At 55.1% G+C, this 16,639-nt stretch overlaps 5 protein-coding genes across 5 annotated transcripts; 2 read left to right on the top strand and 3 right to left on the bottom strand.

Annotated features, from left to right (window-relative positions):
- The first annotated feature begins 1,253 nt into the window (after positions 1–1,253).
- Positions 1,254–3,352, top strand: N657DRAFT_260473 (SIR2-domain-containing protein). The gene is made up of 2 exons (XM_062786484.1): positions 1,254–1,856; positions 1,918–3,352. Exons 1-2 carry the CDS (start codon positions 1,532–1,534, stop codon positions 3,267–3,269), a joined length of 1,677 nt encoding a protein of 558 aa, XP_062643082.1. The 5' UTR covers positions 1,254–1,531; the 3' UTR covers positions 3,270–3,352.
- A 563-nt stretch (positions 3,353–3,915) lies between these two features.
- On the bottom strand, positions 3,916–7,339 carry N657DRAFT_260465 (ARM repeat-containing protein). The gene is made up of 3 exons (XM_062786483.1): positions 6,604–7,339; positions 5,713–6,550; positions 3,916–5,663 (listed from the first exon to the last, which is right to left on the bottom strand). The coding sequence occupies exons 1-3, from the start codon at positions 7,201–7,203 to the stop codon at positions 4,108–4,110; spliced, it is 2,994 nt and encodes a 997-aa protein (XP_062643081.1). The 5' UTR covers positions 7,204–7,339; the 3' UTR covers positions 3,916–4,107.
- A 598-nt stretch (positions 7,340–7,937) lies between these two features.
- Positions 7,938–9,510, top strand: N657DRAFT_693786 (branched-chain amino acid aminotransferase II). Its single transcript, XM_062797242.1, has 2 exons — positions 7,938–8,330; positions 8,395–9,510. Exons 1-2 carry the CDS (start codon positions 8,099–8,101, stop codon positions 9,402–9,404), a joined length of 1,242 nt encoding a protein of 413 aa, XP_062643080.1. The 5' UTR covers positions 7,938–8,098; the 3' UTR covers positions 9,405–9,510.
- N657DRAFT_650265 (uncharacterized protein) lies at positions 9,412–10,507 on the bottom strand. Its single transcript, XM_062793901.1, has 2 exons — positions 9,974–10,507; positions 9,412–9,845 (listed from the first exon to the last, which is right to left on the bottom strand). The coding sequence occupies exons 1-2, from the start codon at positions 10,273–10,275 to the stop codon at positions 9,764–9,766; spliced, it is 384 nt and encodes a 127-aa protein (XP_062643079.1). The 5' UTR covers positions 10,276–10,507; the 3' UTR covers positions 9,412–9,763.
- A 587-nt stretch (positions 10,508–11,094) lies between these two features.
- On the bottom strand, positions 11,095–14,541 carry N657DRAFT_581953 (Piwi-domain-containing protein; the record flags this gene model as incomplete). The annotated part of the gene is made up of 5 exons (XM_062789577.1): positions 11,095–11,396; positions 11,459–12,584; positions 12,645–12,883; positions 12,942–14,179; positions 14,249–14,541. The coding sequence occupies 5 exons, from the start codon at positions 14,539–14,541 to the stop codon at positions 11,095–11,097; spliced, it is 3,198 nt and encodes a 1,065-aa protein (XP_062643078.1).
- Between the last annotated feature and the right edge of the window lie 2,098 nt (positions 14,542–16,639).

Here is a 16,639-nt window from a genome sequence, read left to right as displayed (position 1 = left end):
TGTGGTGTTCTGATGGCGAGTTAGTTGGAGATGCGGCCGAGGAAAAGGCGCATATAAGAGAACTTGGTTACAGTAAGATTGCCCAACTCTTAAAGACGCCTGTTGGAAGTAAATGTGGAAGACGAAGGCCGAGGCTGATGATGGCGTTGAGGATGGCAGTGATAATGGATAATATATAGACCGCGAGACCAGTGACGCCCAGACGTGAACTGCCGCGCCTCGGGTGGTGCTTCCGGTATGTAGGTATTTGACTTGGAACGATGGGATACGGCGGTACCTGACGTCAACCTTTTATGAGGGAAAGCGCTCTGATCTCTTCAGTTGGGTCAGGGTTGAGGTTGACTTGGGTGCCTACTCTGTAGGTTGCTTGATTGCCTCACTACCTAGAGAGCCGTCTATTATTGGGAAAAAAGGAGGAGAAAAGAAAGAGAGACTTTTGGATCGTACAACATGACTTTTCTCTCGAAACCTAACTGCTTGTCGCAGGTCAAGGGACGAATAGAGTCATCAGGAAGGTAAGATCGCAGATCTGCGGTATAAGTTGATTGGGCGGGCTGGTCCGTGGCATGACCAAGTGCCTCCACATTGTCTCGACAATCTGTCGCGAAAAGGCAGCGAGGCTGAGCAAGGGCAGCTGGATCAGCCCCATAATAGGGTAACTTACCGTACCTTATTCGTACCAGCTAAAGGATCTGAAAAGCCTGGCGGTGTCAGAGCCGACGTATTTGCTTGATTCAAACACTGAATACCGTAGTACTCGGTACAACGCTGTTACTTGTTTCCAATGGCTCGGGCACCTAGGCAAGCCAGTATTCGATTAAAGTTGTATCATCCGTATTGTTTGGTGATTGCCGAAGTGGAATCTTGAGACAGTTACAGTATACTGTAGCACTGATTATCGGCTCATCTCATGTCTTATCTGCGGCATAACTATCCTGTCAGTCCCAAAACTCAAAGGTTCTGATCAAACTTAACATTGATTCTACACATTACAGGCTCAGAGAACTGGATCATCAGTTCGACCCAGTCGCTGCCTTTAAACACTTAACCCGTTACGGAGCACTTCAGAACCCTCATCCATTCCCCTCTGCTTTTACGTGCACAAACGACCATATTCAAGATTTGGTGTCCATGCGAGCAGAATTCCTGGACTTCTCTGTTCTCTGAAACGGGCACTCTGCCACTGCTGGTTCACTTATCGCCGAATCTGTCTGACTGAAGCTTTTCCGACCGAGTTGCCACTCTCTCACCTCGACTTTCGCCAAGCCCAAACAAACTTGCTCCCCCGGCTCTTTCTCTCTCTCTTCACTCTTTTCCTCAATCAATTCTCAATCTCCAGCGCCTTGTTCCGTTTACTCACCCAACTCTCACTTTCACTCTCACTCACCTCCGAGTAGTCGTCCACCATTTCCGGCACTCTGCCTGCGTCGTAATAATCTTGCTCCTGATTGGCGCGTCGTCGCCTATTATTTCTACTCCATTTGCCCGTCTCGCTCAATTACCGACGGCTCTTGTTTTTGTCACTCAACACATGACCAAAACACTCCACCTGACACAAAGACACAACAGCACCATAATGGGCTCATCTCGCGACGCCTCAGCCGAAAACGGCACAACCAACGGCGCCACTGCCACCAGGAAACCCAGCACTCGTGTCAAGAACGTGGTCGACTACGATGAGAAGCGCGCCTTTGTGGAACTGACCGAAGCGGTCGATGCTGAGCCAAAGAACGCCCCCAACCCGGGTATCAGTGAACTCGAGGAGCGCGTTAATGACCTCAGCGAGTCTTGGGAAACCGAGTCCCTCTTTCAGGATGCCTTGGAGGATCTGGCCGAGGATCGCTTCTTCACCGAAGGCAAGTGAACCCCTGTCATAAGCTCCTTTTCATGCCATCAGCATACTAACACCTCCTGCAGATCCTGAGGCCTGCACCTCAGATGAGGCTACCGAGTTCCGCCGACTCCTGCGTTCTGTTGGCCCCACCGTCTTTTGCGAGAGGACCATCGACTCCGGCCTGATCACGGCCAAGAAGCTCCTAACCGCCTTTGGCATCCGCCCGCCCGCCTTCCTCGAGGGCGCCGACGACGAGGCCTACTACTCCCTGTTGAGTCTTGCCCTGAGCCGCGAGTTGTCTAAGCGGGCCAAGCTCACAAAGTACAACACCGTTGATGACGCGGTCGAACTCCTCAAGAAGTCCAAGAATATCATCGTTCTGACCGGCGCCGGCATCTCCACCTCACTCGGCATCCCTGACTTCCGCTCCAAGGGCACCGGTCTCTACTCCAAACTCGCCCACCTCGGGCTCAGCGATCCGCAAGAAGTCTTCGACATCACCGTATTCCGCCAGGACCCAACCATCTTCTACTCGGTCGCGCGTGACATCCTCCCCAGCCACGACCGCTTCTCGCCCACGCACGCCTTCATCGCGCTCCTCCAAGAAAAGGGCAAGCTGCTGACCAACTACTCCCAAAACATCGACAACCTCGAAGCCAAAGCCGGCATCAAGCCGGACAAGCTGATCCAGTGCCACGGCTCCTTCGCGACCGCGTCCTGCGTCAAGTGTGGCCACAAGGTCCCCGGCGAGTCGCTCTTCCCGGAGATCAAAGCCGGCATGATCCCGCGCTGCCGCAAGTGCGCGCAGGGCAGCCGGACGACGGTCAACAGCTCGTCCACATCGCGCAAGCGCAAGGTCAATCGCGACGGCACCGACAAGAAGCCCCGCCGTAGGCCGGGCGACTATGATAGCAACTCGGACTCGGAGTTTGATACCCCGACGAACTGGTCATGTGGAGTGATGAAGCCCGACATCACCTTCTTCGGCGAGCCGCTGCCGGACGAGTTCTCGCGCCGCCTGACGGAGCACGACCGCGATCTGGTGGATTTGGTCATCGTCATTGGCACGAGTTTGAAGGTTGCGCCCGTGAGCGAGGTGGTGCCGTTTCTGCCGCCCAATATCCCGCAGATCTACATCAGCCGCACGCCCGTGTCGCACGTCAATTTCGATATTGACTTGTTGGGCGACTGCGATGTCGTCGTGGCGGAGCTGTGTCGGCGGGCCGGGTGGGAGCTCAAGCATGAGATGGTGCCCGAGGGACAGGTTGTTGAGACGAGTTTGGCCGAAGGGTGGGCGAGTAGGCATGTCTTTACGCAGGTGTTTCCCCCGCTGGAGGCCGATGCCGCGGATGCCGACGAGGAGGAGGGCGGTGTGAAGGAGGAGAAACGGGGGGCCGTGAGGACGGAAAAGGCGCAGGAGAAGGAGGATAAGTGATGGCGGTATTGTTCTCGATGGGCCGTGTGGTTCACAGCGCGGTTGCCGGGCTTGGGGCTTGTTCTTCTCTCCTTGTTTTCCCCTATCCCCTGTCTTGCTCTTTTCCTTATTTTCTGGCATGAGACATTGCATGATACCCTGTTTTGTCTTCCCTTCCCTTTCCTACTTATCTCTCTCTGTTCTTGCTGCCACTCATCTTTCGCTTCCGGACCGAGCGCGGGTCAGTCTCTTGGGCAGACAGAAGACATGAACAGACTGTTTTGGTGACGTTTGCCATGGGGACTGGCATTTCATCTTTGTTAGACACGTACATACGGGATACATGACGCAGGACTTCGGGCAGGCAGCCGCTGGGTCGCTGTTGGCCGGTTGACAGGGGGCGCTTCTTCAAGCACAATGGGGCTTGGCATGGGCGTTCGGAATATACGAGCTGTGAAGTAGGACGAGACTTCATGAGATGTGTTGCGCTTCCGCTAAAGTGTGATGAGATGCCCGCTTAGAGGTTAGGAGTTATGAGTTTCAAGAGGCGGTTGTGTACTGCGCCTTTGTCCCAGTTGTCTGAGATATAGAACCGGAAACGCAGTTGAGGGGTAGGTAATTTCGGCGCCAATTTGCCAGACCGTCTACGCAAGAGAAGCTTACAGAGTGGTCGCTGAAAATGAGGTGTAATCCTTGACCCAGGCAGTGCTGGTGTTTCGTTGTTACCTTGCTGAGCCACCCCTCACTCGAACCTAACTCACGGTCATCACTCCCACATGTCCATGGGAAAACGCACCATTGAAATCCCATCCGCCTTCACTAAAACGGCCACCCATCCCAACCATCCATGCCCCACATTCTATAACAGACTCTCGTACTTGTCCAACCCCGTCTTCTGACCCTGTACCTGACCCTGATTTTGCTGCTGGTGTGCCATGCCAGCCATGCCCATTCCCATAACCATCATGCTATTCATACTCGTGCCATTCCCCATACTCATACCTATATTCGTGTTCAGGCTCATTGTGGCAGCCATGCCCGTACCGAGGCTCGCGCCAGTCTTGTTGGCTGCTGCTGTGCTCTTTGATGCCAGGCTGTTCATGCTGTTCATCCCACCTAGCCCGCCGAATGCGGGTGTCGAGGTTGCTGTCGTCATCCGTGGCCTTTGCGCGGATTGTGATGTGCCTGGCGGAGGGGCGAGGCTGAAGTTTGACAAACTGGGACCAGTGCTAACGCCCGGCGGGGCCGGTAGGGAAAAGGATGGTGTGGTGTTTTGAGTTTGTTGTTGTGGATTGAGGGAGAGTGAGCCGAAGCTAGATATGGGTGGTTGATGTGATGCGGGAGGGGACGACCACGGATTGCTGTTACTGGTTGACGCCGTCGTGGCGCCCCAGTTGATCGATGTCGTTGCTTGGGCTGCCAGGGGCGTTGCTGATGTGCTACTAATGGCGTTCGAAGTCGGCTGGAGAGGTTGTGAATATTGCGTAGCCGACGGGGTCATGGGTTGAAAGCTTGCAAGATCGGGGGTCACCGTCCTGAATCCCGGCTGCTGAGTTTTGACGACGCCGAACTTGTTAGTGGGAGCTGCAACCGGGGCAGCCGGAGGACTCGACCACGAGAATGTGGCTGTCGGCGTGGACTTTCTGCTGCTCACAGTAGGAGATGTAACGGTTGTGGCTAGAGTCATGCTGTCCCACCCAGATTCCAAGGGGTTGGCAGAGACTGCGCTAGACCCTCCCTTAACCAGGGACTCAAAGTCCGTTTCGGTTCCGTTAGCGTCGAGGGATGAAGCAGCAACGGGACCAAACGACAAGAAGTCGTCCTTGATGGCGGATGAGCTGGCACTACCACCGGCCAGCTCTTGCAATTTCTTAACCTGTTCTTCTTCTACCCTGCTCGACAGAGCCTTGATGAGCTCCATGAAAGCTTGGAACTGTTTGAGATCCAGAAGCGGACCCAAACTCATGCTCCACAAGGTGGGGAGAATCTCCAAGGCGACAAAGTCGGCATCACCCACCTTGCCTACGACTTGGAGAACGTTGAGCGCGGCCATCATGACGGCTGGCTCTTTGGTCTTGATGCCCTTGATCAGAGGAACGATCTTCTCTTGCATGGTGAACTTATCCAAGGCGGTGGGCGAGGTGGCCTTCTTCATTTGGGGCGCAAGGCCGTCGAGCCCATCGTCACCGCTGGGATCAATTGAGCCTCCGCAAAGCGTGACGAAGGCCTGCAGACCTCTGATCTTGATGGCAAGGCTGTTCGTCCTGCTGAATATTGTCGCGATGACTGGAAACAGTTCGTTCTTAATGGTGCTAAAGTCCAACTGGGGTAGTACCGACGGGAGACTCCTCAAGGCTGCGTCCACGAGCGAGGGCGTCGGGGACTCCAAGGCGTTGAAGATGACGGGCAGAATATCTGGAAACTGTTAGTCGATCCTCGCTGGCTCGCCTGCATCCGCACTGACCATCTTTGAACTCCTTGCCAGCGCAATTCTCCCCAATGACAGGAAGCTGCTCGATGACAACCATGAGGCCTGCGTCACGAGCGGCGTCTTTCTCTTGAGCCTGCTTGACGTTGGTGACGAATATTTCCTTGAGGCTGGGTCGCACTTTGTCGCTGAACGCCCTCTTTCCGGACGGTAGCAGTTCGATGATTTTGAATACGTTATGCAGGACCAGGGAGAGGAGCTCTTTATCCTTCAGCTCATCGAGCAGGGCGGGCAGCAGCTTCCTCTCCAAAACAGACTTGGGGAACGACGGCAGCACTTTGATCAGGCCCCTGAGGAACTGTGACTTCTCGTTCGGGGTCTTGGCAGGGAAAGCGTCGAGGAAGCGGATGGTGGATACGAGGATGTTGTTGAAGAACTCGCTCTGTTGAAACTCGGTGGCCGTCATCCGCTGAGCGGGTCTGCGAGTAATGAGCCTGGGAAGCACATGGTTCGTGAGCTCCTTTGGCAACGGCCTGGAGGAAAGAAAGTTGTTGGTCGAGTTTGGGATGCTCTGCGAGGACTGGAAGAGGCGCTGATACGCTGATAGGCTGCCATTGGTTGACAAGGGAGACTTGTGAGGAGAATTGTATAGCGAGATAATCAACAGCCCCAAGCTGAACATGTCAGCCGATGGTGTGAGGTTATTGTCGATGGCGAAGTCTGGAGAAGTAAAGTCGATGTTCAACTGGACGGTCCGGGGCAAGCTAGGGGTGTGTCGTAGCACCTCCCGCAGGTTGATGGGCTGGATGGAGCCCTGAGCGGTCGAGTTTTCCATCAGGCCGCAAAAGGATAAACCGCTGAGTTTCCAATCCGACTGTCTCAGGTCAGTCTAACTTCCCGAGATGGTAGGATACAGCATGTACCTGCCTTGGCGTTGATGAGAATGGAGTCTGGCGTTAGGTTGCCATGAACAAGACCGGCGTTCTCGTGCAGGAACTCGAGTGCCTTGCTGACCTGCAGCAAGCCCTTCTGTATCTCGAGTTCGTCGATCTCGAGCTCCCGTCTCCTGCGGGTTCCGTCGGCATCCTCGGTCACGTACCGACTCGATCGACCACCTGAGCCACCTCTTTCTTGATCATCCTTTTCTTGTAACAGGCCCGAGAGAGACGCCGTCACAGCTTCTGCAACGAACTGCAGACCGCCGCCCCTGGTCTCCTCAACTGGTTCCACCACTTCCAGAATGCCGGGGTGCCGCAGCCTGGCGAGGGCCGAGGCCTCCTTCTTCAGCCGCTCTACGACTTCATCAAGGGCCCTCTTGAAGTCTGCCGCCTCGGCGCGGCTCATGCCACCGCGGTGGGCATCGATCGACTTTTTGTCGAAGATGAAGACGGAGAACTCTTTGCCCGTCTTCTTGTTCTTGGCAGGGTAAATCTTCCAAGGGCCGGCGATCGACGTGAGGTTGGGGGAGATGGTATAGTTGGCCGAGATGTTGGTCGAGGCAAGCGATTTGAGGGCGTTGGCGAACATGTTGGGTGTTGGTCACCTGGTTATCATGGCGATTGTCGGGTTGGCGATGCGAACTTGGGCGTCTTCTGCCTGCGTCGACGCCTCGCCTGCTCGGACGGCGCCTAAAGGTTGGACCCGTCTTGGAATGTCATTAGAGACGCAATACTATCTGGCACAAACGGTGTTGCAATCACGTCGCGATGACCGGGCAAAAACCGGGCGTATATGGTAGGGCCGGGACTCGAGGGATGGAATGTCGATTGATCTGATAGCTTTTGGCGTACTTGTCTTTGATGCACTGCAGTCGACGCGACATGAAGGACAGGGGCCGGGGCTTTGACAACCCCACATTCGCTGTGTCTCGGAAGTGGGTCTACCGTCTTTTCTCATACAGCTGCTTTGCGAACAAGGAACCTGTCTCAACAGCCAGAAAAGACACTGCGATGGCTCCCTACTAATCATCAAGTAGTACACGAAAGGGATAGAGAGCAAGAAAAGGAATGTAGCCTAAAACATCTAATTGATTAAGGCAACTTGAATAGAGCTTAACGTGCGCTGCGAGGGCAAAGAAAATAGAATGGAAAGTCGTTTGCTGTCAACTAGGTATGTAGGTGATGTTTCAAGCGGCTTACCACGGTAGCAATGCCGACGCTTTGCGAAGGAAACCAGGGCCCAGCCAAATTGATTGGATCAGTTCGCTTGCCAGGTTTCAAAGCGCTAATCTTATCGTCCGTCTCCGATTACGCTCCGAGAAATATCAACAGCTTACCATATCAGGTATCCATCCCATAAGTCTGGAGCGTTGAATCATCCTCCCAACTGTCGCTATTCCGCCTGCTTAATCGGATCTCGCGCTCCTGTGAATGATTGCCAGAGCAGCCAATTGGTCCTCCCTCCCGGAACAGCAGCCGCAAACATGATGCGGCCACTCTTTTCGCGATGTGCTCCTCGCGCCGCGGCGTTCGTTGCGCCGCGGCGGTCACCGCTCGGCCTGTTCCAAGCTGCGCGCCAGTATAGCATCACCCCGGAGGCGGCATCCGAGACCAAGCTGCAGGACATTGACCCGTCTCAGCTGGTGATCAACAAGGCATCAAACCCCAAGCCGCTCAAGAAGGCAGAGGATCTCATCTTCGGGCGCAACTTCACAGGTAGCTCGCTGAAAACTGTTAACGGAGGAAGAACACTGCGCTGACTGCCTCCTTCGCCGTCCAGATCACATGCTCACCATCGAGTGGAACAAGACGACCGGCTGGCAAAAACCGCACATTGTGCCGTACCAGAACCTCTCGCTCGACCCGGCCACGTGTGTCTTCCACTACGCCTTCGAATGCTTCGAGGGCATGAAGGCCTACAAGGACAAGGCAGGCCAGATCCGGCTGTTCCGCCCGGACAAGAACATGGAACGCTTCAACAAATCGGCCGCGCGCATCGCCCTTCCCAACTTCAGCTCGACCGCCCTCATCGACCTGATCGCCCAGTTCACCAAGCTCGAGAGCCGCTTCATCCCCGAGGAGCGCGGCTACTCGCTGTACCTGCGCCCGACCATGATCGGCACCCAAAAGACGCTCGGCGTCGGACCGCCGGGCTCTGCCCTCCTCTTCGTCATCGCCTCCCCCGTCGGACCCTACTACCCGACGGGTTTCAAGGCCGTGTCGCTCGAGGCGACCGACTACGCAGTGCGCGCCTGGCCCGGCGGCGTGGGCGACAAGAAGCTGGGCGCTAACTACGCGCCGTGCATTGTGCCACAGCGCGAGGCCATGAGCCGCGGGTTCCAGCAGAACCTGTGGCTGTTTGGCGAGGAGGAATACGTCACCGAGGTCGGCACCATGAACTTCTTCGTGGCCATCAAGAACAAGCAGACGGGCCAGAAGGAGCTGATCACGGCGCCGCTCGACGGCACCATCCTCGAGGGCGTCACGCGCGACTCGGTACTCTCGCTGGCGAGAGAGAGGCTGGCTCCCGAAGGGTGGAACATTGTCGAGCGCAAGTACACCATGAAGGAGCTGGACGAGGCTGCCAGCGAGGGCAGGCTGGTCGAGGCGTTTGGCGCCGGCACGGCGGCCATTGTGAGCCCCGTGCGCGCCATCAGCTGGAAAGGGAAGCTGGTGCACTGCGGCTTGAAGGACCACGAGGAGTCGGGCGAGATTGCGACGAAGATGAAGAACTGGATCGAGGCGCGGCAGTACGGCGACGACCCGCACGAGTGGAGCTACGTGTGCTAGATGGCGTTGTTTACATGGTGAATATAGACTTGTATATAGCAGGGCGGTAATCTGAGTAGTGATTTTGGTGAGCCGTTCCGCAGACCATGACACATCTCATTTCAACAGTAGCTCCCTATCCAGACAGCAGTCGGGCAAGCGTGTGGTTCCGCCCATGCCATGAAGGCTGGACAGCGACAGACAGAAAACCAACCAAAACAAAAGCATGTACATCTCTACGCGAGATTATGTATGCGGTTGCATCTCTCTGGCTGAACTCGAGAAACCATCGCCCGTCTATCCCACTATCGCACCATCTCAGACCCGGAGCCCTTCCTAGCTCTCCCACCTGCCCAGCGACAAAAGACGCCATCCCCCATCTACTTCTTCTGCTCCTCATCCTCCAGAATCCCCTCAGCCTCCAACCTCCTCCTGGCCTCTTCCAGCGCCCAAGTCTGAATCCTACAGCAACCGCATCCAGTCAGCATCAAATCCCTCACCACCACCCGTTCACCCCGCCACACCTTCTCCCCAAGACAGTAAAGGCAGTGAACCAGGAACATAATGCTGAAAGAGAGGAGGGAACTCACGAAGTATCAGGCTTCCAGGCATACGCAACCGCAAAGACAATCATGCTGCCCCAGAACCCGTAAAAGAAGGGCCCCTCCCACCCTTCGTTTTGGTACTTCTCGCCGGGGCGCACGCCCCACAGCCAGCCCGAGGGTGGGTCATACTGCATGCCGCCGCCGCCGGCGCGGCGGGGGGTCGTCGAGAAGTAGCGGAAGCGGGCCGGGACGAGGGCTGTTGATGCGTAGGCGGGGGAAGAGGCGATCGTAGTGGTGGTGGTGGTGGCGCGGACGGCGGCGCGGGCTGCTGGACGGAGAGCCGACATCTTTTGTTTTGTTACTCTTTGGCTTCTTGTGAACTTGTCGTCGAAAGGTCGGGGTTTGAGTGAATTGGCCGTTTCGCAGCTTTCGGCGGTTTCGGAGTCGGACCGAGGTGGAAGAGGCACGCTCGATTGAACTCCACACGATCGTCAGAGAGTTCGTCGTGCGTGCTCCGGGGAAGAGTGGAGAGGGGTTTTGCTTGTCGCTGAGCGAGCGACACTTGGATGTGTGTTTTTGCAATGGGTGGCAGTCGTGTCGAGCGGCTGCTGTCGAGCTGCAGCAGCTTTGATGTTGGTTCGCGCACATCAATCGCTGTGACTGGACTTGCTGGATGCGAGGTGGATCACGTGAGAGGTGGCTTTAAACAACTCTAACCCTGGATTTGCCTTGGTTGTTGCTGCCCCTGATTCCCAGATCTCTGCACACATTCATGTTTGACAAACTACTCACCACTCACAAGTGCTTGCAGGACGGGTTGAGCAGGGAGAAATATTTGCTACAATCTTCAGTCTATGTCATGCTATCCGCAATACCTCGAAAGGCTACGATACAAGAAATTCCAGTGAATGCTCAAGCTTTGTCAGCCGGTAAGAAGCAATAACTCCGTGGTCCGCTTTTCCTAGCATCCTCTTCTGCAATGGTGCAAGTATGGTGAGCCAACTGAAAAATCCCATATGATCCGCTTTTGAGATGTCCAATCTGCTACGTAGCAAGCGTCACCAGCTTCGCTGCTGCCATCCCCCAGAGATGACCCAAATTCGGCCACTGCGTACTGCATGAATTCAGCGACCTCAGCAGTGCTCCTCACCATGGCTCATCCCACCTCAGATATAGTACATGGTGTTCCTGAGATTGGGGTGCACCGTCCGGCCCAAGACCTGAGCCTGCTGCGTCGACGACATGGACCGAGTGTCGTCGAACAGCTCGCTCTTGTGAATCCTCGCCCGCCCGGCAACCAGGTCCGCGTAGTAGGCCGGCGGACAGATGCTAACGGCCTTGGTAGCCCGGCCGTAGGCGTAGCACATCTCATGTGTCAGCTTCTCGAGCATGTCGGCGGCCTTATGGCCAAACTCGCTTCGGAAAATTTCGTCAAGAAGAACCGTGTAATGAGCCGGACGGGCGGTACCTGTGATATTTGGGTTAGAGGAGCTGCTGTAACAAATGGCACACAGAACAGACTTGGCTTACCTTGGAGTGACGCATGCGCCTGCAGAAAGAAGTCCCAGTAACGAACGTTGGTCACACCGCGGTCAACGATGGTCCCCTCCTTGGGGCTCTTGGACCGGGGGTGGATGTGGTTCGGGTCGGTGGGATAAAAGCGAGTCTGATGCCTCTTAACAGAGACAATCAGAGAGAGCCGCGGCTGCTTCTTTCCTGCGTATGTCTGCCGGCACGCCTCGCGGATGTGTGGCAGCTCATCATCGAGGACCATCCTGAACTGTCCTTCCGAGACACCATCGCGAAAGATGACGATATTCTCCGGGAGCTGCTTAGTGTGATCCTGCCATAGCCTGATGCGGTCCTTGAAGTGCCCGACAAACTTTTGGCCCTTGTCATCCCCTTTTCCGACATTTTCAACCCGGCCTCTGGTCTCCCATGTAACGGCCGGCCACTGAGCCAGCTCTCTGTCACGGCTCGAGACTAGGCCGATCAAGCTGGGCGCATTCTCGCCAGCTCCGGCAGGAAGGTTGGTGGGATGCGTAACGTCATAGCCAACAAACATGGTGTTCTTGGTGAGCCCGGTGCCATCCTCGACGCTGTGATTGGCGCCGCCAAACTTCAAGTTCACCTTGAGGCCAACATTGGCAAAGTAGCCGGCCTGCCCCCTCTCCTGCAGCAGCATTGCTTGCTGGACACAGACAGTTTGGAGGCCGAAGTCAACGTCTGCCAGCTTCTTCACGGTATTGTAAATAAGTGTATCCTTTCTCGGAAGGACTACCAGAACAAGTTGCGGCGGCGGCCCCTGCTTCGGCTTCGAAATAGCCTGGAAAGCGTTCCGCAGGTCCTGTTCAGTCTCGCCTTGACAGTGGTGGAGGCTGGTCGGTGCATTGATCGGGAAGCCCATGTTGTTGTTCAAGAAATTGGCGAACTTCTCAACATGGGGTGTGATCGCAGTCAACGTCGCTCTCCCGATCACCAGGACCTTCCAGTTCTTGATGGGCGACCCGGCCCTTGCGACCTTGACTTTCATCATCAACCAGGCCCCATTCTCTGGTTTGACTGGTACCAGGTTCCTGTACAAGACGGTCGGCGGTGCAAGTTCGCGGCCCTTGACTGCAATGAGGTCCTTGTCGACCGTGATACCGAATTCACTCTGCAGACCATGAGCACCTGAGCGTTCGATAAGATTCACGTTATTTTGGGCAAGACTTACAAGCAACTTGTTGCTGTCCAGCTCGAGCAGCTGTCTGGCTGAAGTCGTGATTGATTCGGCATTTGCAGGCGGCGGGCGACAGGCAAACTTGATCATCGCGTCCGCCTCCGAGGGTGAAGGTTTTGCTTTAACCGATTGCCCTCGAACCAGCGTGCAGTGCTCGGCCAAGACGAAAATGGGTCTCGCTGTGGTCCCAACGTTGATCAAGGGAAGGCCAATCCTTGGATTGATGCCGTATCCTGTTGCGGTTAGCTTGTGCAAAGATGAGGAGGACAGCGGGAAAACACAGAAACTCACGGGCTCTGTAGTAATCAGAGACAACAACCATGTTCCCGAAAGTATGGCCAGGGGGTGGCGTCGCGCCCGGAGTGCTCGGTGGGCGGAGATGGAACTCAACCGTGGCCGGAGAAGTAAAACGGAAGTTTGGATGCTGGAACTGTGGCCTGGGATTGTCTCCTGTGCCGTCCCTAGTCGTAGCTAAACCGGCCATCGTCCGCTCAATCTCGACTTCCTCACCCGGGACCTTGCAGCGAATACGGGCTTTGCTGAGAAACTTATGGAGTTTCTCGAGAGTTTGTCGATGCTCAACAGTGAGCGTCTCGGGCTGGTTGAGGGTCACGAGCCCGAATTCTTCGAAAAGTGCGGCCAGCGAGCCGTGTTGACGAAAAATACCGTGGGTGACATTGGCGTTTAACAGTAGCCGGCCAGTCGCTGGCCGGACGCTCTGGACATAGCCACGCAGGATCTCCAAGAGACTTCTATAGGGACTTACACCGTCCTTCCTGTTGTCATCAATGGCAAAGAAGCGACTGCGCCCAACGGCAGCAGTGTTGGGGTTCGACCTTGGAGTATGGCCCAGGACGATGCCGAGTGCGTCGACCTCGTCGGGAAACTTAGGAAACACGGTCTCGTGGCCTGTCTCGTCCAGGGTCTGCAAGTAGGTCATCAAGCCCCCGATGTCGATGGATTTCGGCCCGACAAAGCGGACAAACCATGTCTCGCCTTTGCGACCGGGCTCAACGAGGTCGAGCTGTATGATGTTTCCCTCCGGGAGCTGGAGCTTCTCCAGCGTGATCAGCTGCTGTTTGTATTCGGTCGCACAGACCGCATTATTCAGCCGGGTCAGGGCAAGCTTGATGAGCTTTTCCAGCTTCTTGCCTTTGGGCTCCTTGACCTCCTCCTGTTGCCCGTCACCCGACTGCGGCTGATGCGGCTTGCCTTTCCATTTATGCTTTTCCTTGGCAGCGGCGGCTTGTTCTTCAGTCACTCTCTTGGAAGTGACTTTGAGGTCGTACCTCCAGAGGGAATTGACGGCGGGTCTCAACCTGAAATAGTTGGCCCAAAGTGTGACCGGCTTGCCCAATTCGCCAAACCTGGGCCGGAAAGGGAGGACCGCATCCTTGATGGAAAGGCTGGCCATCTTGGATTCAAGCTGACCCGCCGAGGTCTTGGTGACCGGAATGCCGTGCTGCTCGATCCAGCGGTTCTCAAGCTCTTCGATTGTCTTATCAGCCACCACTGGCCCCTGGCTGGCGCTAAGCACAGAACATGTTAATATCATCAACAGGCGACTTGGTATAATGGGTTGACAATGGTTGACTCACCTGAAAACATCAGCACCAGAGTTTCCCCCACGACCACCCCTGGATCCGCCGCCGCGGAATTCGCCGCCGCGGCGTCCTCGGCCACCACCTTGATGACCTCCGCCTTGGTAACCGCCTCCGCGACCACCACCCTGCTGGCCGCCTCCTCGGTAACCGCCGCCTTGAGACCCGCCGCGACCACCGCCTTGCTGGCCGCCGCCACGACCCTGGAAAGGAGCTCCACCTTGGCCGCCCCGAAAGCCAAAGCCACCTCCGCGGCCTCTTCCACCACCATGACCACGATTGTCAGCCATGGTGAACTAGCGATGAAAAGCTTGTGGTGCAAAAGCGTGATGGTGTGAATGTATAAAAAAATGAATGTGAGGAGAGTGAAAGGAAGGGACTTGATTGAGCTGAATAGATGCTTCAGATATATGTTGCTGCCGCAGCCGATTGCCGCGGATCCCGACAGTCTGTCGTCTGCTATTTGGTTGCCTGTGTGCAGAGAGCAATGAAGAAGGATTTGTAAAGCGGTTTGTAGGTAGCTACGACGTGATTTGTGAACTGCTGGTGAAGGTAGTCACAGTTCTTGGTTCGCTCTCCAACACGATCGGAGTTGAGCGAACGAAAAGATAACGCCCGCAGGTGGTATTTTATGTTGCTCGCTAATGATGGCAAGAGCTCGTGAAACCGTAAAACAGCAGGGGAGTGGCAAGTATGTTATACGTGCAGGTAGGAGCAGGATGATGAATAACGGCCCGCGACGTGGAAGGGTGCCAAAGAGCAGGCGATTAGAGTTGCGTGTTCGCGTGGTCCCTCGAATGAGAAGTCTGTAGCCCGTCCGCTTGAACAGCGCTTAATGAATCGAAATCGAGCTGAGGAGTGGCGATAATTGGCAACTATTAACGTGATTTATCAGCGAATGCACCATATCAGCGAGTGCACCACTGGTAAGGGCTGCATATATATTTGGGTGCAGCACTAACAACGGGAATAAGCGGGGAATAAGTTGTTAGTACTTCGACTAAGTGTCTGTGCAGCCCTTACCAGTGGTGCACTCGCTGATATGGTGCACTCGCTGATAAAACACGTTACCTGTTTTCCATAACGGGCAAGGAACAAACAAGAGCATGTTAGGGCAGCAATAAAAGGAGCCAGAAGGCAGTGGAAGGAAACCCTATTTGCCGTAAAAGGAGAGAAACAGAAAGCATTTATGAACCACAAAGACAAGGGATGGATAAGGTATTTGCCAATAGAGGGGGGGATGTGAAAGCAGTCAGCGGACAGTGACACGTTTGCCTTCTCTCAACCTTGAGATGGAAGAAGTCAAGCATTGGCGAGATGTTTGTTGCAGTTGGCCTCAATGCATTGGAGCTTGTGAATCCACCCCCTGCAATGCTTCAGGAAGCGAAGCTAAATCTGCCTTGTTGAACTTGTCAACGTCAGTTTCAGGCTCATTGAAATGAGGTAGGTGCTTCCAGGAAGGAGCAGAACAGGAGCCTTGTGGTTGGCTGAAGCAGGCCGTGGCGAGTGGTGATGATGCCTTGGATCTGTCTTCAATCGTTGAAAGTACACGCCGTTCTTCTGTGCATCAGACCGCTGTTTTTCTTCACACCGCCCGCGCTGTTGGCCTCATTCTTGGCAGTATGACAGATGATTTCCGATTCGCCAAACGAGAACCCGGGATCCAAACCCTTGTTTCCCCGGTAGCTTGTGTCAGGAGCACGGGCCAACAAGCGTCGCCACAACCAAAGCCACCCAGTAACCCGATGCAGTCAACCAACATCACAAATTACCCAATGATGAACTTGAGCCTCATTCGTTGCGTGACCGCTTTCCATTTATTTATATGACCTGGCAATGGCACACATATGAGTCAATGTTTGTTTGTCTTTCTGTCACGAAACAGAGTCGGAAGCTTCAACCAAACGGACAGCTTGGGCAGGAAGGGCTCAGTATCCATGGTGCTACGGCCAATGACACTGGCTCTCTGTCAAAGTGCAGTCCTAGGATACAATAACCATAGGGTACAGGGTTCTCTTTGGCGACTTCAACTCCCTAGAACAATTCACCCAAACTTAAGTCGATACAAGGTCACTCCACTCCTGCCTTGTCCCAGTGTCTGGGGCGTTGATTGCAGTCCTTGCAAAGGTACAAACAAATAAGTTGGCGGGAGCGGTGGCAGGGAGAAAACACAAGTCATCTACAGGACAATTTGGAGATGGAATCTGAAAACAGCTGTGTTTGAACCTGTATCTCTCACTTCACACTGTGACCTCCTTCTCTTCCCTGTTCAACGCCAAATACAAACCAGGGCATCATAGCAAAGCGAACCAACTACTGGAACCCCCTTGTTCTTGACTGAAGACGTTACCCAAAAACATCTCAGACAGAGACACCCCCAGCCCAAAC

The sequence above is a fragment of the Parathielavia appendiculata genome (genome assembly GCF_033297405.1).
Source record: "Parathielavia appendiculata strain CBS 731.68 unplaced genomic scaffold N657scaffold_28, whole genome shotgun sequence".
NCBI lineage: Eukaryota > Fungi > Ascomycota > Sordariomycetes > Sordariales > Chaetomiaceae > Parathielavia > Parathielavia appendiculata.
This window is presented reverse-complemented; position numbering and strand designations above follow the sequence as displayed.